Genomic DNA, 25,381 nt, shown 5'->3' on the forward strand with positions numbered 1-25,381 from the left:
ATTCAATACGAAAAATGATTTAAGTTAGCATTCTGTGAGAAACAGCAGTACCCAAAGACCCATCTTTACCTTATTACATTTTCATTATTTAAAATTATTGCAGATATGGGGTAAATATGACTTAGTAGGCCTTGCTAGTACATATTTTCCAGTCATTGCTGTTTCCTGTAGCATGGAGCTAACTCCAAGACCAAGGTGTCCCGCAGTAAACAGCATCTTCCATGCATGGGTTTTATTAGCATTTCTTGCAGTTTCACAACTGGACCTTAGACCAACATAGTTTCCAGATTGTTTTCCTGGCATTTTCATGGAAGCTGGAACCAAAGGTAACTGAGAAGCTTCCTCTTGCATGTACCCCTACTGGGGTAACAGTGAGCAGCAGCTTTAAGGCTAACACACTAGCCTTAAAACTGTTTCTATTTCTTCTTGCTACTGCAATTCAGAACAGCCTCCTCCTGTTCTCTTTGTTGTCACCATCACAGGTTTTTTTTGTAAATCTGTATTGTCTTTATGCAAATCATGCAGAGGATTTGGAGGCACTCTGACCTTCGCCTCTGGAGGCCACAGCCTAGTTCACAGCAAACACAGATACCAAGTAAATACTGACAGCAGGTGAAACCAAATTTGCAGCCATGGAACACTAACCTCCATGCTTTTCACAAAACCAAAGCAGCAGCAATAGAAACTTATTTTCACTGCAAAATCCTTTAACCAAAGCATAAGGAGACTTCTTTTAAGAATGCTCATTCTTCATGTCCACGCAATGACAGGATACTTTGCTCCAGTGCCATAACAGACTGTAACTTCTCATTAGTTTTGCTGGCATTTTTGTGGTGTCCTCTGGGTGGTGGAATAAGACCATTGATTAATTTCAGAGAGGCCATCAAGTATCCTAGCGTACTAAGAATCAAGACATATATTTAGATCATCAATCAGCATGTGATTCAGAAAACCCAGAATTTCAGAGGGTAGCTTATGGTAGGTAAATATTACCAAGAGCCCAGCCAGAAACTCAGTTTTGGGTTTAAATGCCATTTTTCTAATCATCTTCTGGTACACAATTTCAGTTTGTGACACATTTGATCTTATGTTATTACCTGAAATTCAGATATAATGCTGCAACTTAGCAATTATCAGACCAATGAAAATTAGTCTCTTGAACTTTGTTCAAGCAGCATTTAAAACAGTTTATAATTTTTTTTTTTTTTTCTAAATTCAACAGTTGTTTAATGATTGAGTCAAAAAACTGGCCTCAGGTCCCCCCCCACCTAAAAGAAAGAAAGAGGTTTGCTTTTGGTCATCAATGAACAAAACATTTGGTACAGGATACCTGTGTAATCTAAAAGGTATTAACTTCTCTCCAGAACTGGAGGACCTACAACAGCTCCTGATCTGCAGGAAGACACCTGCATTAATTTTCTGTTTGCAGTCTGTCAGGTACGTCATCTTTTCATAAAAAACTTTTGTGTTAAGAATGAAGAGGCATGTGGTATTTCATTGTTCAAAACAACATTCAATAGACAGTCACAACTGTAGAGCAATTCATCTTCATGTTAATTAGATACCTCTCAGGTTAATTGCATAGGTCTTCCTGGCTGGCACATGCATACCAGTCCATATGTGCATATATTTAAACAGAAACCATTCTGTTTGCTGTCAGAGTTCAGTTACCAAGAGCATAGTCCTGCAGTCAGCTAAGAATGAGAAAAACGGGATGTGATCCCATCTCTGACACCTGTGCTTTTCAGATAGTCTGAATATTTTCCTTGGATAGAGGAGGGAACTGCGGGGCCAAGGAAGATACTTTAGGAATTATCTTTTAACCTTTATTCCTATTCGGTTTAATGTGCAAATTTGCAAACATGCAAACAGAGCTCCTGACCTCCAAAATCTGCAGCTGGAAATTTTCTTTCAGTATTGAAATACCCGGAGAAAGCGAGGTGCAAAACTGCAACAGATACGGCCCGCCAGGTCATCTTCTCCTGTGAGTCTCTGTGGGACATCTTGGAAGAAAAGACTGTCTCAGGCTAAGTCTATGCTGTCTCTTGAGTAAAGTCCTCAAGACCACACTTGAAGGTCTGGAGCACATCCTCTGCAGCAGTGAGAACATCGTGAACCTGCCTAAGCTTGCTGGGTTACAATACGGGCAGGTACCCCCATCCAGGCACCCCTGGTTAGTCCACAGGAACATGCAGAGGAAAGACGAGCAGGGAGTTTCATGGTTATTTCAAAAACTACTGCTGTGCCCTTTCAAGCTGAGCTACAAAATACTTTTTACTACACTGACTGTGAAGCCGAAGCATAGCTCTTTAACTCAGATAGCTCATCCTGTTCACTACTCTGTGATGGTCTCTAAAGAGGTTGTGATGTCTCTGACAACATGACTTTATTTAAAGCATAAGGCAGTGACTGGCTGGAAGAAGGGTGGGGAGAGGAAGTTAGCAGCATCTGAGAAGAGCCAGGGACCACCTGGGAACCAGGTCAGCAGCCCTTCGTGCTGCAGGCTTGCGCTGGAGAAGGAAAAACAGGGCGTGAGTAAAATGCAACCGTGTCACTTTAGACACGAATATATGTGATGCAAAGGGAGACTTGATAAATTGTGTTCATTTAAGTTCCTTGTTCTATGATTGTTCATTCAGGGTTCAGCAGCTCAGCTGCCACAGTCACAAAGAAAAATAAAGGATTCCAGACAAGTTTTATATACAGGATACTTCATTCAGTTCAAAGCTGAAAATGAAAGTCCTGACCTAAAGCAAATAGGTAACTTAAGGTTAGTGGAATCCATAATTTGTCTGGAAATACATGAAGGAACAAATTTCCAGTACTTTGTAATTATTAGCCTTTAAAGAAATACTGATTTTCTTAACCTAACAGTGCAATACTTTATTTAAATGTCAGGTATATTACAATGCTGTAAAAGTTCCTGTAAAAAAAATAAATTATACTTACAGTGCACCAAATGGATAGTCATTAACATTAGCATGAATATGAGTAACTTCTTTAAAATTAATTTATGCCAGTGTAAGTGACAGCATCATTTAATATGTTATTTTCAGCTGAATTTAAAATTCTCTTAAGTGTTTGGAAAGTGTAAGCTTTAATTTTGTTCAAAGCATAGACATCTCCCTCATTTAAATCTACCAGCTATGATGGAGTCGCATCAGATTTTGTCCTGCCAACAAGATATACACCGTGATCTATCTCGAACAACAGCAATCATCTGGCCATGAATGTAAGCCGTTAGATGAATTAATCACAATATAGAGCAAAGTGCTGGGTCCAAGATGACTCAAGCACTGATTGCTATGGAAATAAAGTGAGGACTCCCGTTCCCGAGATTTTGGGACTGCAGAATGCTGTCTTTACCAAACAGACAGAATAATCTGTCCTCCAGGGCAAGCAAACAATATGCGAAAATATTTCAGAGTATAGCTATGGGAAGAAAAGTTATCTTCCAAACAGCACAGAACAGCAAAGTCTGTAGGGCTGAGACTAGAAAAACATGTCTATGCATATATAGACAAATACATGCATACATATATATATACGTTTATACTCAGAAGTTTACTAAATATCTACAATGCAGACATAAAATGAATAGCATGTAGGCATGTATGCATAATAATATGTGCAGCTATAATACCTGATGAATATATATTGATAATTTAAACCTATGGAAAATCACAGTGGTGTATCCCACAGCTATTTTAGTTTCTATTTAAAGCCCAACTAAGATATTTACCTGTTTTTCCTGCACCTTCTCGTTGTGGCAGCTTCTCACTCACTGAACCTGCAATTGGAAAAAGGAATTAACCAGAAAAATATTATTTTCACTTTTAGTATGTTTTCTAAGAAACACAACTCAGGTTTAATGATTCATTTTTGTTTATTACAGCAATAAATATCAGCAAATTCTTCCCTTGCAAACCAAAGATTTTAGCTTTGCCTGACTTCGGCATTTGCATACGATCGATTTACTGTCAGATGCTACTTCTTGGCCACTGCAGGACCTGAGAAAGAGATAACATTAAACACTACATAGACACAAGTGCAAGAACATGCTCATGTGCTGCAGAGTCACCGTCTCCCTTCCCCACTGACCCAGAGAGGACAGGTCCTGCAGTAAGATGCATCACCCCGGCACTACTCCCTCACGGTCCCTTGTGCAGGGCAGCACCCTTCCTACACACAGAGTCTTGCCCGCTCACCTCAGCTGCTCTGAGGGGCTTCTTCAGCCTCTAGCCCAGCCCTGGCTCAAATTAAGAACTGCCCCTTTCTGCTTTAAATACTTCATACGAAGCCCTCCCCGGGCTGTTGTGGAAAAGTGTGTGTGTGTTGGGGGAGGCAGGGACAGCGCCTTATTCTGAGTTTGAGCCTGAGCTGGTTGCAGGAGACGCCCCCAGAGCTGTGGCCCTTAGGAAAGGAGACAGCAGTGGTGGGAAGTTAAGTGTGCACAAGATGGGTTTTAACAGCTTAGTCTACCAGCCTGGACTCCAGCCCAACCCAGCATCCCATCTTGATTTCAAGTCATCAAGAAATGGAGAATCTACTGGTTTTCTTAGTAGCTTTTACAGAAGGTAGTTGTCCTTAGGGTTTAAAAGAGAAATACTTCCTTATTTCTTGCTTATGTCTCATTATTACAACCTTTTGCATGATTCTAACTCCTAGCCACTTCTTACCGACGTATCTATCTCAGCTGTGTTAAAAAAACACCTTTAAAAGTGGTATTTTTCTCTCTGAAGAGCCACATGCAGTGATCAAAAATTAGGAAGTATAATGTCTATCAATTCTTACCACACAGTCTCTTCTTACGTACACCTGCTTTAATGAAAAAAAAACCCCACATCTGACATGCTCGGAAGTGTGTGAAATAATTTGGTTGCCTTAATTTTCTTAATTTATTTCCCTCTGGAATAAATAAATTCACTGGTTTAAAACAAACAAACAAAAAACCCCAAACCTTGCAGCACAATAAAACTGTTCTAAAAGGACAATTTGAATAAGAGAACCCACTAAATCACAGGCCTTGTTTACCATGCTGAATTGATGGTTACTTCAGCATGAAGTTTAGACACAGGAGTCTGCCAGAGGGAAGACAGCTAACATCACAAATCTGGCATGTTGATTTTAAAGCCTCCCTAAAAGAATACATGACAATGCAGCCAAGCTGGTATTACCTTCTGAAGGATTCAGCTTTTAATATAGCTTTTATACATCCGTATCAAAAATATTCTAGTTTAGACTTGTTTTCTTTTTTGGTGGTAGTGTATTTTTATTGTATTATCTTTGAATCACCAGAAATTCCATATAGTTAGTGATGCATCAGTATTAATTCAGACAGGAAAAATAAAGTCATTATCATTGTAGGAATTATATCCAAGGGTGTTTGGGATAACTTGCTCTAAATAGACTGCAATATTAATCCGTGTTGTTCACTCTGAAGAGGAGGCAGATTCCTGCATTTATGCTAGCTGAAGCCAGAAGATTTGAGCTTTTTGGTGCTTGGCTTGAATTTGATAAGAGGCTCAGCTTGAACTCAAATAAGATGTTCCAGTTTTAGGAAGTACTGCATACAAAATTACAGGTTTTTCTAATTGCACTAAATACCAGTGATCCAATCTTTCCTCAAATTTCTTCCAGTTACAATTAACTGTAGTTTCTCAATTTAATTTTGATGCACAGGTGTATAATTATAATTCTCTTGCAAATACAGAGATTTTAGGTCTGACTCATCCACACTAGAGCATTTTACACTGATTTGTGAGTAGAAATAAGGTCTCAGCATGGGGAATGTGTGTGATGAACTGCCACTGATAGCCCGTTTGCACTAAAAAGAGTGTTAAGTAAAGCCCCAGTTTGACACCAGTGTTGTCTCTTTATGTACATTCAGAACCACTATTATAAATTGAACTTAACATTCAGTTTATACCTAAGTGATTTAACACACTGGTGAAATTTATATAGTATTCCACATCTCAAACCAAAAGAAGAAAAATCTTTCCAGATTTCATTAACACTAAGATACCTTCAGATTACTCCATCTGTATGTGAAATGGTGAGAAATAATGACTATATGATATTCATGTACAGTCAGGGAGAATCGAATTCTTTTTTCTATGCTTTGCTTTTTTTTACTTGAAATTTTGATGGAAAATTGATGGATGGAGGAAGAGAGTGGCATTCACAAAGGCTAACTTTATCATAGTGAATCTAATTTCACTATGAAATTAGATAAATCCTAGGAAAATTAGATTCACTGGGCTAACGTTATTTTTTTTAATAGTCTTAGGAAGCTAACAAAAATATTCACAGAATTTCCTACAAAGGGAAATCTGCGCCCTTCACATAGTTTCACCTGAAATTTTCAATTTATGCAGCAGAAACTTTTCTTGTTGTCTCCAAGTTGGAGGTGAGGAGGGGTTATTGAGCTTGTATCAGTTTTTTCTACCATTTTCTGAACAAATTTAAGGTAGAAGCAGTTCTAGCTTAAATGGTGACAGGAAGTTGCATTTGCAGGTTTCTAGGAAATTGTATCTTCAATACTCACGACGAATGCTCGCATTTTCAGCTAGGCAAGAAACAGAAATAGCAACTTATATAAAAGTTAGGCAATACAATCAGCTTCCAAGTTTTCAGTGCACTGTAAGCAACCAGATCACCACATAAATACATTTGTGGAACAGGAGAGGGCAAGGAGGGATATTAGATTCAGCAGCATTATTTTAACAAGAAAAATTTAGTACCATTCTAGCTTGTAATGTGCTTAGCCATCTATCCATTTATGATTCTGATGAATTAAAAAAAAAAAAACAGAAATATTCAAGCCTTAGTTTATTGTAAACCCCACAATTCTGCCCAGTTTCACTCTAACTTCTGAGGCACAATAAATCTTCCAGGGAACGTGATGTGAGTTTTGTGGTTTGTGATTTTAGCATATCCATTTTCTATAGTTCTGATCATACGTGACTGGGCTTTAAAAGAGAAGGTGAAAGTCTATTATTATCTAGTTTAGATAATGATTTCTGATTTCCTACTGAAGAATATTTGATACGTAATCACTGAATGCAGATATCAAGAAACAGGAAAGTAAACTTTCCATGCTGTTCTTTATCTCACATATGGGTGTGTCTGACTGTGTATGTATAGGGAAAGTATTATGTATGGGGACAGAAGATCTAGATGATTCAAGGATGGATATTTTTTGCAGCTAACAAAAGCAATATAATGTAAATTTTAAAAGTTCATTGCCTTCCCAAACATATTCATTTTCATCATATTATCTGATGATAATACTATACAAACAGGAAGAGTTCTGAATTTTTAAAGGTACTTGTATTTTGGCCTTGAAAGATGATCATGCTATCTTAATTGTAAGGTAGCAAAACTACTTCACAGAATAATAAAACATGTCTCCATACCTCTGCAATCTCACTGGCAGAAGCCCAGAATAGTTAATAGGGCATAAAAACCCTACAATAGGCAAACGCTGTATTTTCCAATGATAATTTAACACCTGCTTCTCAATTTCTGCCCCATTTCCCAGGACTCTGTGTCTATGGAATTTCTGCAGTTCCCTGCAGCGCTGATAACAGAGATGGGGAGTTGTAAAAATGTCTTTTTTTATGTCTGGTGTTCTTTAGTAGAAGTATTGGGAGACATTCATCATTTTTAAGGAGCTTTCTTTTTATTGCTGTCAGGGGAATGTGTTTGATTTACTCTCCTTCTCATCACTGCTCCTGCAACAGTGGAGATTATTTCCATGGAGTGGAATGGCAATCTGAGATTTATCATGTGTGTTTTAGCAGGACCAAGTGTTGGTGTGGGAATAACTGGAAAGGATGGAAGAAGAGCTTCTTTCAGGTAAAGATGTAGTATTTAAAGCAAAGGGTTTACATAAATCAGTTGGAGAGTCCTGCATTTTTTAATGCTGCTTATAACCTTCATCCTTCCACACCTTGTGTCTCTAGTGAAAAAGACAGCTCCAATAAGAGCAACCAGAACAACACAATGAGCAAAAAATGGCTCATACAGCTATTGTAGATACATAAAAAATATACACGTGACACTTTTCTGTCCCAGGACCTGAGATAGCTTTAGGAAGCATCACATTATGCTGCTAAGCAATATTAACAGTTAGATAAACTTAGAGGTTGTTTCACCTATCCAATATCACACAGTAAATGTGAAGCACAGATAGTGGATGGAATCAGGAAACCAAACTCCTAACTGCCCATCCTAAATTCTGCTCCATATTTCCTCTATTAAAAACCAAGTTCTTCCAGGCTGCCATGCTCTTCTTTCCTATTTCTGGATATTCACCAAAGTCAAAGGTGGTTCTACTGGGAGAAAACGAAAGGCAAGAAATTATCCCATAATTTAGGAACAGCACAGTTGATTAGACATATATTCAAACCTTATCTGAAGTTACTGAAGAACTAACCTAGAATTGAAAAGAAACACTGAACATTTTCAGTAAAAAGAGAAATTTTCACACATTCCATGGTATCACATTTCCTATGAGAAAATCATTACAAAAGCATGTTCACAATTGACTCTACCTGCCATCTTGATTGTCTGTGCACATTCTCCTCTAAAGTGAAAAGGTGGCAAAAGTGATCCTGGGAGAAAAAAGTCTGGTACACGCAAACTGAGAAATTTGTATAAATGTTTTTGAAATAGCTATAGCATCATGCCTGCAGAATACACAGAAGCAAGTGAAAATACATAAACATGCTGGTGTCAGGATGCCACCGCTACAGGAGATCTGCCTGCAATATCAAAAAATAGCAAGGCAGCGACTGCAATGAGGCTAGCAATGACAATGTATTAGACCAACCAGGGAGAATAGTGTTGGAAGAAATGGCATCCCTGAAATACTAGTTAAAACAGGAGTACATCTACTCAACTTCAGTATACCCACTAATATTTTGACTGTAATTTCTGTGCATAGTGGTACTAAAGAAAAAGTACAAAAGGGAATCAACGGTGATCTGGAAAACATCAACAGTCCTTCTGGGGGAAAAAAACCCCTCTGTTATCCTAAACAGATGGCAATTTTGAATATATACTGGGAAATGGGAGAAGGGTGCAGTTGTGCTTCAGGCTTTCATTCTGCAATATAAGAGCAAAGTTTTGCCTTATTATACCACATGACTTTCTGAGAAAATCTGTAGCTGCCTTCTCTGCTGAATGAAAAGTTTTCACCAGACCTCTGTCATGGTTTAACCCCAGCCGGCAACTAAGCACCACGTAGGTGCTCACCCCTCCTCCCTCCCAGTGGGATGGGGAGGAGGATCAGGAAAAAAGTAGAACTTGTGGGTTGAGATAAGAGCAGTTTAATAACTAAAGTAAAATAGAATATAATACAATACTAACAATAATAATAATAAAAATATAAAAAATAATAATAGTAATGAAAAGGAATATAACAAAAAAAAGAGAAAAATAAAACCCAAGAAAAGACAAGTGATGCACAATGCAATTGCTCACCACCCACTGACCGATGCCCCAGCAGCGATCCGCCCCTCCTGGCCAGCTCCCCCCAGTTTATATACTAGGCATGATGTTCTATGGTATGGAATATCCCTTCGGCTAGTTCGGGTCAGCTGCCCCGGCTGTGCTCCCTCCCAGCTTCTTGTACACCTGCTTGCTGGCAGAGCATGGGAAACTGAAAAGTCCTTGGCTTAAGATAAGCGCTACTTAGCAACAACTAAAACATCAGTGTGTTATCAACATTATTCTCACACTAAATGCAAAACAAACTGTACCAGCTACTAAGAAGAAAATTAACTCTATCCTAGCCGAAACCAGGACACCTCTTAATTAAGACTGAGCCCTTAGCCACTACCACTGCAAAATCCCCTAGCATTTCAAATCTATTTGCAAACTTTGCTGTAGCTGGACTTCTTTCCTGAGGGACAAAGGAGAAGTGGTGAGCAGTAAAACATGAGAGCACTGATACAAGCAGGGGAGGAAATGGGCAGAGATAATCCCAAAGGATCTCAGAACAATTAGAAAATTACCCGTGATCTTCCATGGAGCAAAATCTGACTCTGCACACTCACCTGGGCCCTGAAGCAGTCTATTTATTAAAATTGAGTGCTACTATCACCTTCTCCTTAGCATTTCTGTAAAACTAACTTCCCTTCCCACCCCTCCAAAAATGAGCTGAAGCAGTCTGGCAGTTTATCTGCTAGGCACATGAATATACCTTTGAGAGGAACTAGGGTTTGGTTCCTGTAGAGATAGAATAATTCTCATATTAATCTATTAATTAACCTGGAACTACACTACAGCTTCTCCTGAATAATAATGAATACAAATAGAAAAAGTGAAGGTACAGTAACTAACTCAGCAACATTTTGAGCCAAAAATAATGCCATGTGTTGTGACACATCTGCCAATTACTTGTTAAACTTTCAGCATCAGCATAACCACTTTTTCACTGATGTCAGTGAAAGGGAAGAAGCTACAAATTGATATTGCAGAGAAAGCAATGAAGGCACGCTTTCAGAGGAGCCCTCGCTATGGACATGCAAAAGCACCTCTACTCAAGAATACACTGAAGCACAAAAATGCTATCCTAACCATGTGTCTTCTGAAGATGTCATCCAGTTATAAACAATAATGACACTAAAATGAATGCATATTTTTCTCTATTTTAAGGCTTCTGAACATTTTATATTATGTTTCACAATTGACTGTCATTCCACAGTGACTTTTCAGACTGGATCAAAAGGATTAGTCTGAAGAGTATTCTTTCTGGCTAAAGTTCACCTACAGGCAAGATGCATAGAAGATTCTGCAAATCATTTAAACAAGATAGACCTTAAAAGTAGGATTAACTTTTTATAATCTTTGTTGAAACTTTCTCAGTGGTGTCTTCCTTCCTGCATCTATTTATTAAAAACATCAATATTGTGCTTGAACGATTGAAGTAGATCAGAGCAGGTGAATTCCCTCAAAGGCCCTAATCCACTTTTTTTTCAGCTTCATTTATATTACAGAGTTAGCTTTCTAAAACTATTTCTTCCGCTCTCTGACAGAGAATGGTGCTGCAGCACAAACAGAAATGCAATACATAGAGCTCAAGTATTTTTAGAGCTATTTCTGTGCAATTCTGTCAGCCTCAAGGAAGGTCAATAGCAACTCTGGCAACTGTTCATACACTGGGGATTCATATTTATTATCAATGTCAATAAAACAGGGTCAGAAGCAAATTCCTAAAAAACAGTGAACCTGTTAATTTTCCTGATGAAAGACAAAAGGCTGTACACATGCCAATGAGTTTGATTTGCCAATTAATTTCTACAGACAATGATTCCATTATGTTCTTAATGCTTTGTTTCATTTTTACTTCTCCTCTGGATTTGGTCATTCATAGGATTTGCTGTGGGAGTTCTTTCATTGGGCTCTGTTACAAATCAGGACATTCACACTCCGTATATTTTTGGGGCGTGGGGTTTTTTCTATACTCTAAATACTTAAAATATTGAAAAGGCAAAGCTCTCCGAAATTTTTTGCAATGAGTTTATGTGCAAGAGAGTTTCAACATAAAGAAGTGACTACCTCAGCGAGTCAGTTGCATGGTTTCATATATTGACACATAAATATCGTACAAATAACCACTGCAGAAAACCCCTTCAATAGCTAGATTATAGTACAAATAAAGTAGATGGATCATGGAATCACAGGGAGGTTTAAAGTGGCAGTGACCTCAGACCTCATGCAGGGCTACCTTAAAAGCTAGACCAACATTCTCAGAGCCTCGTCCAGTTGAGTTTTGCAAATCCCCAAGGATGAGGCATCAACAGCTTCTGCCTGCACCTGTTTCTGGGCTGAACCACTCTTCTAGTGAAGAATTGTTTTCCTTAAGTCTCATCAGATGCCACAGATAAACTCTGTTATTCATGAGACAATGATGTCATAACCTGGCCTACCAAACAAGTCTTACCTGGGCACCGGGGAGTTTTGTGGGCCACAGCAGTACCACTGATAGGACGACCGTTGGGAGTGACACACCAGCAGTATCCAGTGTAACTATGGCACTGAACCTGTCAGAAACGACACGAAACATGCACAGTTTGTCAGACATATGTCTGTTATCCCACAGTGTTCATGACACATGAGTACAAAAGACTAGTCCAACAAACTATATTGACAAAACCTAGAACAATAAACTATAATGGACCTAATCTCAGTCCTACATATGATTCTTCAGCATAAAGAGTTTATTATTTCAGGCAAAGCATGGTAGGTCCTTCAGAATCCAATGGAAGAGAAAACTATCGAAATATGTGGTTGTTTACACTCTATTTCAGAAGAGTGAGGTGCAGGTGTTATGAAAACCTCAGAACGAAGTTCCTCAAGGGACACATAAGCTGTTCCTGAAGCAAGCAATCTTGAGTTTTTTTCCACATAGAGAACATATTGTTCCACCCACTGAAGGAGCAGGACAGAGTGCTTCTGCCAGCATTATTCATATCCCAAGCTGTCAGAAAGGAAACTCTTGGAATTCCTCTTAGAAATCAATTGCATTATATTTCCTGAGGGCCAGTATCACTTCCCTCACCATGCTTAAAATGAGAAGGATTGTCTTCTGCACAACTCTGCAACTGAAATGCAGTACAGAGGCGGCAGAAGGTGATCTTGATTGGAATATATATCACAAGGTAAGCTTCTAACTGTGTCCCTTCTGAATTCCATGATCTAACCTAAAAGTAAATTAGTTTCAGACCATATGCTTGTGCAGAAATTCAGCTGAGAATAGGGAAGAATCCTGTATGATTCATGCTGTAGCACTAAGATATGGACTCTGGTCACAAGATTTCTGGTTCGAATCAGGAACAGAGCAGAAATTCCAAGCATTTTACCATCTGATGAGTATTCAGGGGGCTACAAGAATGACTCAGCTGCCTCAGCCTAGAAGAACAGGGAGTGTATCACATGAACAACTGTAATGTTTGGCTCTTTTGCTGGCCAACTCTGAAAAAAAAAAAAGGACTTGGCACAAAACATGAATTTTCCTTCCATTTTTTACCGTCAGTGTTAGCACAAATTACATTTCATTTTGAAATTACATTTCCCTTCATTACATTTGTCTCTTCTTCATCCTCTGCAAACACACATATTCTGACTTTCCGGTCATGCAAGATACTGAATGAAAAATTTTCAACCTGACTATATGTGCCATCGTCATTGCATTCTGGGATAAACACTTGTTGAAATTCTTTGCGAGCTTGTTCCTGGGTGTACTTCCTTTCAGCCACACATCTGGAAACATCTACAGAAAGGGAGAAGACAAGTCAGTTGGATGACGCAATACAAAGAAAAGATAGGTGATAATCTAAATTAAGAAAAAGGAAGAAGGCTCTGAGATGCAGGTAAAGAGAATCAGAATTATAACCAGTGAAAATGTACCATCAGTTGCATTATTTTTAGGAAAGAAAGCCAATGGAAGACAATAATTTCTGGACAATAATCCAGAACTGAGAAATGAGATGGAGAGATGCCTGGAGAGACAACCTTGCTGCTCCAACTGCTGCCAAAGGGCAGAAGCCCAAACAGGGCTTCTCCTATCAATTTAACACAGCAATAGCTGCCACATTGTGCCCCACAATATTCTTTCAGTGCTGGTGGCAGCACCAGCTTTCTAGTGCTTCAGGAAAGGCAAAGCAGGCAGCAGGAGTATAGCTGCCTTGTATTTCCTACTGTGAGTTTACACGTCGTTTACTGCAGTTAGGCAGCGATCTCAGCTGTGACTACAGGTGTGCCTACTAGGCTGGTAAAAAAAATAAAATAAAATATACCGTACAGCATAAGGGCTTATTGGGAACGTCATTCAATAATAATTTTGGACATACTTAATTCATATTATGCTAAAATTTAGTGTAACAGTTTATGATTTAAACATGGCACGAGTCAAGTCTACCACATGGTCCTTTTTTGTCCACTGTGTGGTTTCTTGCACCATCTCCTGCATTACTTGGCACTGATCTCCATCCAAGACAAGGTAGCAAACTAGACAGCTTTAATTCAGTAGAGTTTCTATTGTCTAATAAATTATATTGTCTACTACATATACTTTATTTCAATTAGGCAGCCAAGAGCTGAGAAAAGACACATAACATAAGCTGTTGTACCTTTTTTTGTTTAAAGCTGCTACAAATTTTAGCATGTTGCTGATGCAGAATCAATACTTCAGGATCTGCTTGAGCTAAGCAATTTCAGGAGAAATGAGAATACCAGGCAAGCTTAAGGTAGTTAGCTTAATAGCTTAATGATTTCAAGATGTGACTGTAACATCTGAATTAGAATGATCTCAAGTATACAAGCAGAGAAATTTGCTGCTTCTGATCCCTGTTTTGTTTAAAGACTGTTTGACAGTAACTGGCTAGTTCCTGTTTAGGGCTAAGACTGTCCAGCGATTACCTGTGAGACAGGAGTGTTGTGGTGGTTCGTGAATGATTGTGGAGTTCTTAGAAAGCATGGGGACAGGCTTTCTAGTCTATGCAAGTTGCACATTGAACAGAATCTGAACAGTGAGGCAACAACACTTTCACTTCCCCATTTGATACCATCATATCTTGACAGGGTTTTGGCATCTAACAGTCCCCAGGAGCATACAAGTGAGCCAGCTACGTTCCCAGTCCCCCAAGCACCCTCTCTGTGCCAGTATCATCCAGACATACATGCACAGAACCAGCATGGAAGCTTGGTGCAACTACAGAAGTCCTTGGTACAGGATGAATCCTTCACCAGTCATCTCCACTGAGCTTTGGACAACTCACTTGGCAACATAAGCATAAAAAATTCCCTTCAAGTCCTAGGCAATCTGGTGTGGAAGTGTAGCACAATGAGGACAGAAACTGGTCCTCAGTATCTGCATCCTGAAAACAAAATTGGGGCCCCTTAATTCTAATCTTCATATTGATTTCCCTTCTGGTCTTGGATTCGTGTGCGCTACTTCTGTGCATTAGTTTACTCTTCTCACAGAGGCATTATGAGAGTTCATGTTGGTAAAATGCCCAAAATACAAGTTGTTTCACTTTGAAAAACTATATTTCAGTCTTAACAACCTTAATCATATTATGCTGTTTCAGGAGGGATATTCATAGAGATGCAATGTTACCTAAAATGGACAGAAAAGTTCAACCATCCAGAAATGAGAGAAAAATAATACGGAACTGAATTAATTTGTACTCTGGTACTTTAATAACTTGCTTCATCAAGGGAAAATTATAGCCAATGTACTGTGCAGCTCAGGTAAAGTCTGTTAATGTACGCACTGCCAAAGTTTTTTGGGAAAAAAAAAAGAAACATTTTAAGCAAGCTTTGGTGTCCTAAGCCTTCTTCTGAGCGTGGTTTGGTTATACAGTACTTAATAACATGTGGTTTTAATGTAGCTAGTATTTTAACTGAAAATAAATCACTCCTTTGTTGGACCTCTGTCCTCGTTTTTCTAGAATGACATGTGGTTTAAATGTCTAAAAGGAAAAGTGATATAAATTCCATCACATAAGGTCTCTGGTATAGTACCAGCAGGGTTGTAAATTATCTCCAATATTTGAATTATCATAAAAACATGCCAAGGAGAAAGAGAAGTTCTCCAAAACTGTCCACCACTTGTTCCTAAACAGCCTGATGCTCTAAATGCCTCCTATTTGTGGATGATCTAATATGCTTTAAAATCAACAATGACCAAATTTAGTGGAATATAAAATTCACGTTTGAAGCCTTATTTTGTATTATATAACCATGGAAACATTTTAAAGCTGTTGGGCATTACTGTGCTTCAGTATACCCAAAATAAACCCATGAGGAACATCTCTTATCAAGTTAAGCATCTGAAACTATGTATAGTCAAAATATTATTCCCAGTTCTGTTTTTTTATTTCACCAAGGTATTACCATAGGGGAATAACTATGACACAGAGATGTGGTCCAAACCTGACAGAAGAAATGTAATAGGGTGGTCAAGATAAAAAGAAGACGTATAAAAACATTCTTCCTCAGAATACTAATGAACATTAGATTATTAATTAAGAGGAGCTAAATTCCTTCCAAATAAAACATCACTGAAGCCAAAAGAAGTTATAATATTTTTTATAATAAATTTGTGAGATTACACCATCTGATCATCTGCCTCTGTGTCCTGGTTGCAATACCTTCTAAATCTACTGCACAATTTCAAACAAATTTTCCAAAGGAAAAGAAGAATTCAAGAGATTTAAGTGCTAGACATTTATGTAAAATAACAGCTGAAAAAGGACAAGAAAATTAATTCTTGCCATGACTGGGAGAAAGGCTGAAACATGAGCTCACATCAAAGTATCTGACAAGAGATAGATGTAGGGAAACCTTGCAGCTCCTAACAGGCAAAAGTCAGTGATGGATGAGATCCTAATCCATATGGAAACAAACCTTCCACATGGCCATTGCTCATGCTCACTCAGCGAAGCCAAATCTGGGACTCACTGTGCGAAGTCCTGTCAGTGCACCCAGACAATTCTTGTCTACAGGCCCCTCTGTGCACCTTGCACAAGTGTAACTAATGAAGATGACTCACATGAATCTCAAATTAGTAGGATGAGTCTAGGCTTAAGTGGCTTGCCAGAAGGAGGTTTATAAGAATATTGACTTCTAGGGGAATACCAGTGAAGTCTCTCACATACAGATTCAACTTTGCTCTTTATCTAGAACAGGAATAATTCAGATCAGGATGGACCCTGATTATTTTGAAATGAAGACCGAGAATGAAAGGTGGTGGGGTTTACTTGGTACCTCTGTGCTGATTAATCAGCCCACAGCTTTGATTTTGATCATCATGGACCCTGACAGGCTAAACCCTTTTGGGGTGAATGGCGTCACACTGGCAACAAACCACCTCAGAGCAGAGGGAACTCCAAGTCTGCAAGGTGTTGGAAGGATGAAAAGCACTGTGCAATGCTGTGCATCACTGGAACAAGTCAGCCTTGTTTCACTGTTGTTATACTGGATTTCTAGCTCTGAGAAAAAAAAAAAAGCTTTTTTTTTTTTTAAATCTGTTTTTGTTTAAACTTTTGGAACCATCTAGTGGAAAAATAAGGGGCTTGAAACTGTCACTGGTTTCTGACTAGAATTCCCACTATACTTTATTTCTCTCCCTAGCTTAAGCATTAATAAGGGAGCCAGGAGGCTCAAGCCAGAATCTGGTATATGACCTGGTGAAAGACCGTTTGGTTCTAAGACTTGTAAAAAGCTGGCTGAAATGAGGCCTTATTTGCCTATACTCAAACAATGGGAAAAACTAATTTTGCAGATATGTATGCCCAGCTGTAATTTTGAATTATGTCAATGACTGACTCAGTGAGACTCCTCTCAACTCCAGATAAATGGGATTTTACATCCCAGAAGCTTGCTGGGAAAAAAATTCTCCTGGTATAGAAACTGAGCATGAAGATGCATGAGTTTACCTTAAATTAGTTCACTTGGACTGTATTAGCTGTCAAACTGGCTTGGTACAGGGCTCAATGCTTTTTACCACAGTACATTGGCTAGTGTGTTGATTGTACCACTGTGACTTAGCACCAGGACTGCAAAGGCAGCTAGAGGTTTAAGAAGACAAATACATCTTGGGGTGTATAACTGAAGACAAAAATGGGTGTATGGGAGTGGACAGAAATACACAGAACTGAGGAGATTACAGAGTTGTAGCTGTTTGGGCAGGTCTTTCTGAATTGCCCTAGTGACCATTCTGGCTTCCAGAGGAAACCAGTATCTGGAAGGCACAGGTGAAATATAAAGCCATCTTAATTCTGTGCTAAGCTTTTATATGCAACAGAGAAGACTTTCACCTATGAAGTGAAGTAGCACCAGTACACTGCTGCAGGATCCAGAACCAGATTCCGTCATGCTTGACACCTGGGAGCACAGGACTTCCTGAGAGAGCACTGAAGTCAATACGAAATTGCAGTACCCAAGGAAATTCTGGAAACAGAATTAGCCTCACAAACAGCACAGGACTGACTTGGAACTAATCTCATTTTATGCCTTATTTCCAACAGTACAGAACCAAAAACACTGAGCTTTGGAAAAAAAAGAAAACATCCATCAACTTCAACTCTGCTGGCTAATCCTTGAATAATATATCACACAGAGAGAAGTTTATTACTGCAAAGTAGAAGTTTATCATTAAAACAATGACACAAACTCATCAAGGGTGTAAACACCATCTCTAAAGTGACATTTAATACAACTGAATTTACAGCAATTTGGGGCTCCACAGGGAGATCTAACCTAGATTCTCTCATGGAAAAGCAAACAGCTTGCCAAAAGAATAGATAAATCTCCTGCAAAGGTTTTGATTTAGTTCATCCGGTATTTCTTGGTTTGCTATGTATTTCAGTAAGAATAGGAGTACTTTTCCCAGTCCCAATACACTGAGCAGACTTTGCTTGCTTTCAAAGAGATTACTGTGTGTGACACGGGCTTGTTATGTATTTATGCATAAAATACACTTCACAGTTTATTTAGTTATTTTATTATAGATGGAACATCCTGCTGAACAGATCAGAAACATTTACCACTTTGTCAAAACTACTTATAAAGTGGTTAAACTTAATCATTTGAAGAAAAAGTTCCCTTGAGGGCTTTCCACAGATACTTAGCTGTTCTTACGCTAAAAAGAAAGCTTTTCTAAAGTCACATAGATGTGAACAAGCAGACCTAGTATAGACACACATAATCCAAATACCTCTCACTGTTTCTGTGTAGGTTTCCTTTATTGCCCCTCCATTATGCCAGAATACCTATATATACTTACCTGCCCTTAAATTTAGAAATATACAGTGCAACAAGCTGTTTAAAGTTAGCTATCCACCTGAGCACTTTACTGAATTGTCCTCACAATGAACCAGAATTTTTTCTACTTCTGTGTTTCTTTCCCACTGCTATACCCTTTCGCTAACTGTTAGTGATATGATAAAAGTCAAATGTCTTAATTTGTAGTTAATTTGGCATGAAAATGTTTTATTCAGAGCACAAGACACCATTTGGTTTATATGGCATAAACTACTCATAACATGAAAATTTTCTATGATATTTGACCTAGGTCAACGTATATTCCAAAGAACTGATCATGTCTACCAACAAAGCATATAAATAGCTGTAGCCTCCAGTGATAAGAAACACATAGCAAGCTATACACGCTTAAAGTTTCAATTTCAAAGGTGCAGAGATTATTAGCCTCTTGGGTTGGAAAGGATGTCAGCACAGTCATTTAGCCTGACACAGCCATAAAATAAAGACTTGCTGCTTCGTGACAAGGGCTGGCCGACTCTTTCACTATTTATTTTTATTGCTGCATTCTGGATTCAAACAAAACAGCAGAGCAATCTTAGCCTAAACTCTCCTCTATTGGCATCTAACAGAGGCAGGCAGTGTGGGGTTTCTTTGTTGTTTTCTTTTTTTTTTCCCACATTTTGCAAACACCCAGCAATTTAGATAGCTAAGCTTTAAGATAAAATAAGGAATGCTGTGCTGGATTCCTTCTTGGCACAATAATATTTCTCTCAATTTGCTAACATTTACATTTGGAGAGATACAGTCTGACTAGAACTGAATCAAATATTTGCAAGAAAAACTAAAGCTACAGTTTTCTGATATTTTACATACCAAAGGCCAGACTAGGCTTTCTGAGCAGAACAGAGATTTGATAAATAGTTTGGAGAAGTCTAATATGGGCCAATTTATAATTCTTGCACTGAAAATCTGAGAAGGTTTGCAACTATTTGTGGTTCCTAGTCTTCAGTGCAGTCTTATTGCTTTAGCATTAGTAGTTTCTACTTCACTTGCTTTGAGATGTTCACTTTATATTAAACCTGAAACTTAAGTTGAAAATACATGAGCACAAATGAAGACTCCACAAAATGAAAAAAAGATTACTTTCATACAATTGCAGTAGTGTATATTTGATTCTAAAAAGATACCTTTTTTGTGCCTAAGAACGCTCTTATATGCCTTGTTTCTGTGCAGTCTGGCTTTGGCAAATTCTGCTTGGAGAAATATTATCAAGAAAAATGGAGTATTTTAAAAAGAGATATTATTCCACCTCCAGCAAATTGTGGATACTATTTCAGTGTTACTTGTTCTGTTTTCTATGTACCAGTAGACACATTTAAAAGAGCAAAGGATATCCCACAAAAAATATTCCAAACATAATTAAAACTTTATCCACCCTCATTAAATACCTACTAGAAAGTATGATCAGAAGCCAACTCCACTCTTTCAGAGACTACGTAAATTATAACTTCTGTATGTAGATACCTTTTGTTCACCAAGATGTTGAATATTTTGTTTCTCAAATTAACACTTTTAGTACAGTGGCTTGATACCTAACAGCTTTACAAATAACACAAATGAAGACTCAAAACCAAAATGAGGTTGGGGCTGAACAGTGTTTGTATCAGGCTTGCCAGCATTACAGTCTGGAAATTTGTAGTCATCCTACAGATTAAATGCAGTGTCTACAGTGAGAAAATATGTCTGAAAAAGGAGACAGATCCTAGCTAAAAGTATTCTAAGATAAAAATCTGCTCTATAATCATTTTTTTCCCAGAACACTTATTTGCAAAAAACCCCAAACTGATACCACTTCTCAATACATTCTCATTTTAACATATTTTTTCCCAAATAATAAAAAAACCCTGCATCCCTCTTTTTGTTTTCTTTTTTTTTTCCCCTCATAAAAGATGAGGGGAAAAAAAAGGAAGAGGTGAGGACAAGTGAAAACTGTTCTGCTTTCAATCTGCAGACTGTGCAAGCTCCCAGTGTGTGTTCAGGATTAATTTATAGACTGACACCTTGGTCCAGTCCCACTTTCACTCATTTCAGTTAGGAAAAGAACCAAACCTACTCACTCCGTCTTTCTCTCTCCAAGCGAAACATCTCTGGAGCGTGTTCTGCCTCCCAAACGCAACCCACAGGGATGCCTTCCAGGCAGCAGGTGGACTGGCCAAGCCAATGTCCCTGCCCACACGCTGACCTAAGGGACGTGCTCAGGCACTGCGAGCACATGTTGAGCTCACACCGGGCTCACAGGCAAACCTGAGCTTGAGGGCAGCCCCCGTGGGAATACAGGATAAGGTGTGCACTCAGAAACCACGTCCAGCATTTACAACCCAGTTCTTTAGCTAAAAGGCAACAGTAACGTTTCCCCAAAGGATGCTTAGATTCATGAATTATGGGACCAAGATCAATTTACGAGCCCAAAAATCTACTGCCCAGCGATGTCTCCTTTCGCTTCACAAAAGGAAAATTATATCAGCATGTTTATCCAAGGACAGAAAGGTACCTTATTCATATAATTTAAAATTATTTCAGCATGTCCTTAATTCATTCATTAACTCATTGTACTAATAGTTCAAATGAGTGAAACTTTTCACTATTGCTGAAAGCCCCATTTTAATGAAACAAATGCTGAGTGTTTCTCTCTTTAAGGAAAGTAAATAGCAAATAGTAAAATACCTCTTTATGGGAAATTCCACTCATATTTTGATGTGCTTCAGTTCTTTATGTGAATTGTGAGAATGAAGATAGTACCTCTTGTTATGTCTATGATAGCCCATAAAAGAATGGCATTTTTAAACAGCCAGGCTCTTTAAGATACCATAAATGAATTAAACTAAACATGAGCTATCTAGGGTTTCCAATGGAGAAAGGGGATCTACAGAGTTATAGAATAACAATGACACTACTGTGTGTGACAGCTCTCCTTGGTGTGCTCACGAAGCAGCAAGGTCCTGCTGGAGCCACCTCTGCAAATACTGAATACATACTCTGAGTGCCAGCCAGACTAAATGCCGAGCTTCTCACAAATTAAATATCACTCTGTGTAAAGTTCCTTACATTGCCATTTTGAGTACGGACTCCTCAGAGATGTGTCCCAAGTCCAGTTTAACAGTTGCCTGTAAACCCGGGTTGCTGTTACATGATGACAGTGAAGTAAGGAAATGTGATGCGAATTGGCAGTTGAAATTTTATAGTGATCAACAATTTGTATCAAACCTTCAGCCATTAGAGAAGTCTTATTTTAGTGAAGTAATGGTAGAGAAGCCACAAAATCCAAGCACCTCAGCTGGGACATTTCAAGAACTCTATGTTAGGGCAGAAGTACGCTGGCAGGACTGTACATGTGAGTTTGTTTTTCCATTGATCACAATGTCAGAATACCAAATATTATTACTGAGCCACTTGCTTAATACATTCAGAGTATTAGTCTCCAATGTCCCAATTATGAGCCTGGTACATTCACTTAAAAACAAACTGAGAAAGGGAACAATTATTCTTAATGTTATTTAAGGAAGAAGAAGAAGAAAAAAAGAAGAAAAAAAGAAGAAAAAAAGAAGAAAAAAAGAAGAAAAAAAGAAAAAAAAAGAAAAAAAGGTATTTTTGAGTGCATTATCCTGCAAGGCTTGTAAACCACTTTCAGGGCAAACTTTAGTTAAACCAACAGGAAATCCTCTTAGCTAACTCTAAGAGGAACATCTCCATGGGAGATAGAGGCTTTGTAGTTCAGGTGAAACATTCCCAGTAGCCACAGACATCCAAAATTCAGTCACGGCATTGCACATGCTCTTCAGCTTCCTCCTGACAAGCTGCCTAAATCTCGGCAAACATTCATATAAAGAGCTTAAATGCTTAAATAAAGTTCAAACTACCCCAGATGAACTACAGTGCTACCTGTTCCAATTCACCCTTACACCATTAGCAAAACTGTGAATTGAACTGGTGCTGGCCACTAGTCACTGCTCGCTTGATGGTCCATTAGAGAGAAAAACTTTGGTCCCTCCACTAGACACTCCTGTTACATATATTGCTCGCTTTGAACAAGATACAATCAGCCAGCAGACTTTCTACGCTTGAGATCTGAAGTTGCTGAGATGGGAGATGAAAAGCTATCCAAGGGGAATGGGGTTATTCAAAGTTTCTGAACTCTGAAAAACTCCGTTAATCCCATAGAAAATCTTCCACTAACCCAGCTAGGACTAAAGCTTGTTGTCATGTCAAAAAAAGGCACAGTTTCATTGAAAAAACCTTCAATCCCACTCGTCTCCACCTAGCATCATAATTTTAGGCTTCAAAGTTAATACATGCTATTTACTGTCACAGAAAACTACTTGAAAAGCCTAAAATTATTTGAAAACTGCTGTAGGAAAAAATATGAGTTCACATTTCAAAGTTCATGGCAAAAAACTTGTTCAGTAGTGGAGAATAAATAGGGTAGGAAACCTGATAGATTTTAGCATAGATGAAACTGATAGGAGTCTGCAGAAATGAGTTGAAGGATTCTCTCATCTTTTTTGTACTTATAATGCAAAATTTTCATGACAATAGAGAATTTGAATATTCTTTGTACAATGCCATTCTACAGTGATAAGACTAAATTTTACAGACTAATTCTGAACAGTTAACAAAGAAAAATAAAAAAAAAACAAAACCAGACCTCCTCATATGGGATATACAAGATACTCCATGAAAAAAACAAAACAACTTGTAGTCTCATCTATCATGATTTGTGACAGACATTCAGCTTTATATTTGTAAGATAAAGAAGGAGATCCTCACTTAGCAATGCCTCTCCCAGTTCTGCTGGGGAAGATGCTTTTAGCTGATGTCTTGTGCATTTCAGTTTCCATACAAGCACAGCCTTTTGGAGTAACCTATACCATGTTCCAAATCATGTAAAATCCCCATTAAATGTAAAACTGCAGCTACTGACCCTACAGGAGACTGCAGTACTGGGCAACACTTCCTACTCATAATGGGCAATGGCATTGTTCAGGGATATAAATTAAAGGGTTTTTTTCCTTTTTAGAATAAGGCTTTTCCCTCTTTTTTCTTTTCTTTTTTTTTCTGTAGGCTTGGTACTTCTGCATGGTTGGTCCTGTTTTCAAGACTAAGAAACTTCAGCTTTTACTTTTTGCATGCACTAACAAAGAGTATCAAAGGCTCGGTTCTGTAAGTTACAAAGCCTTCCTCTGTGATATCCAGAGCTCTCCAGTCCCACCCTCACCAGCTGTAGTGGAGGGAACAAGGCTGAGTGCTAAAGGACTCGTGCCCGAGTTTGTATTAGTCATAGGAATAGATCTACCCTGGCATGTATCAGGGCAGTCCTGTAAGAGTAGCTAGGCTCAGTTCTCAGGTTGAACAGCCTTAAACCCCTAAAAGAAGGTGGCTCTGTGCATGCTGCCTACTGGGAACAGTCCCTGGCCCATCTAACCCCTGAGCCACGTAGATAACAGTCCTCAGGAAAGCACTAGCTGGCCCGTGCTCAAAGTCCAACAGGGAGCACTCTACCAGCTTACCTGTGTAGGCAGTCATACTGTGTCCTGGCACTGCTTAATTAATTAGTGTAGACATAGCCTCTGTGTCTTTCTGACCAGTTTAAAAGCAATCATATTGCTTTTCCACTTCTTGTATGTTTTGTTTCTTTGGCTATACTGGCCTAGATTTACTGTGAAGCATGTCTGTGTGCGTGTAGTGGATCCCCATCACAGGTGATATTTAACAGTCCCCCTAACACAAATAATATTTCTTAGCTGTCAACATACATTTATTTATTAGATTCATAATCTTGTTTCACAGTAAACGTCTGTGTCAAGCAAGTGGCAAATCTCCAGAACTTCAGAGTTCAGATTTTGTTTGGAAAAGTATCCCAAAATGTGGATGTTCATCTACAGTGTACATAGATTATTTGAGACCTTTGAAACTGCAAAAGCAGGCTGGAAATTTTACGAGACTGTAACTTCTCATAGCATTTCCAAGCTTAGCAATGGATTCCAGCACTGCCTGGAAGTGGATCACAAAAAAAAAGAGAAATATTATAAAATTTCGTAATGTCTTCAGAAAAACCCACTATCAGAACAGTTTATTTTGATGCTTATTTTGTCAAAGGTGAGTTGTTTTTCAGAACTGAGGGGAAGGTTCAGGGTTCATTCATTTTCAGGTTTGTTTAAGCTGTTTTGATCTCTGCTGCAGCCATCAGTAACTAGAAGGACAGGAGTGAGAAAAAAGAAAATGGTTTAAAATCTGCCAGTTTTCTGTCATTTAGTTTTAAGATCCAGGATCTAAAAATGGTCTCCTTTGCAATGCTAAAGAATTACCTGGGCTGAGCACTGTTGCTGCGAACAAAACTTGAATTAAGAAAGGAAGGCAAGCATATTTAAAGCAAACTATGCCTTAGTAATTTTAGTATTTAATTGCTCAAAACCAAATTGATGAGACAAATGTTGAGAGTAGGTGAGGAGGAGAAAAGATAGTCAATCTAAATTTGGCTTTCTCGGGAAAAAAGACACAGAGAAAGCAGCCATCAGTCTGGTGGTAGTTCAAACTCCCTTACGGA

The 25,381-nt window shown here is 38.5% G+C and overlaps 1 protein-coding gene across 2 annotated transcripts in view; it reads right to left on the reverse strand.

The window, feature by feature from the left end:
* The window catches only part of SMOC2 (SPARC related modular calcium binding 2), a 151,155-nt gene that overhangs the window by 76,502 nt on the left and 49,272 nt on the right, over positions 1-25,381 (reverse strand). For both annotated transcript variants that reach the window (XM_050894770.1, XM_050894769.1), the window contains exons 3-5: positions 13,176-13,282; positions 11,954-12,053; positions 3,743-3,790 (exon numbers count right to left, since the gene is read on the reverse strand). In XM_050894770.1, the coding sequence (XP_050750727.1) occupies positions 3,743-3,790; positions 11,954-12,053; positions 13,176-13,282 (255 nt within the window). The remainder of the gene's footprint in view (positions 1-3,742; positions 3,791-11,953; positions 12,054-13,175; positions 13,283-25,381) is intronic.

Source organism: Gymnogyps californianus, chromosome 3 (assembly GCF_018139145.2).
Source record: "Gymnogyps californianus isolate 813 chromosome 3, ASM1813914v2, whole genome shotgun sequence".
Taxonomy (NCBI): domain Eukaryota; kingdom Metazoa; phylum Chordata; class Aves; order Accipitriformes; family Cathartidae; genus Gymnogyps; species Gymnogyps californianus.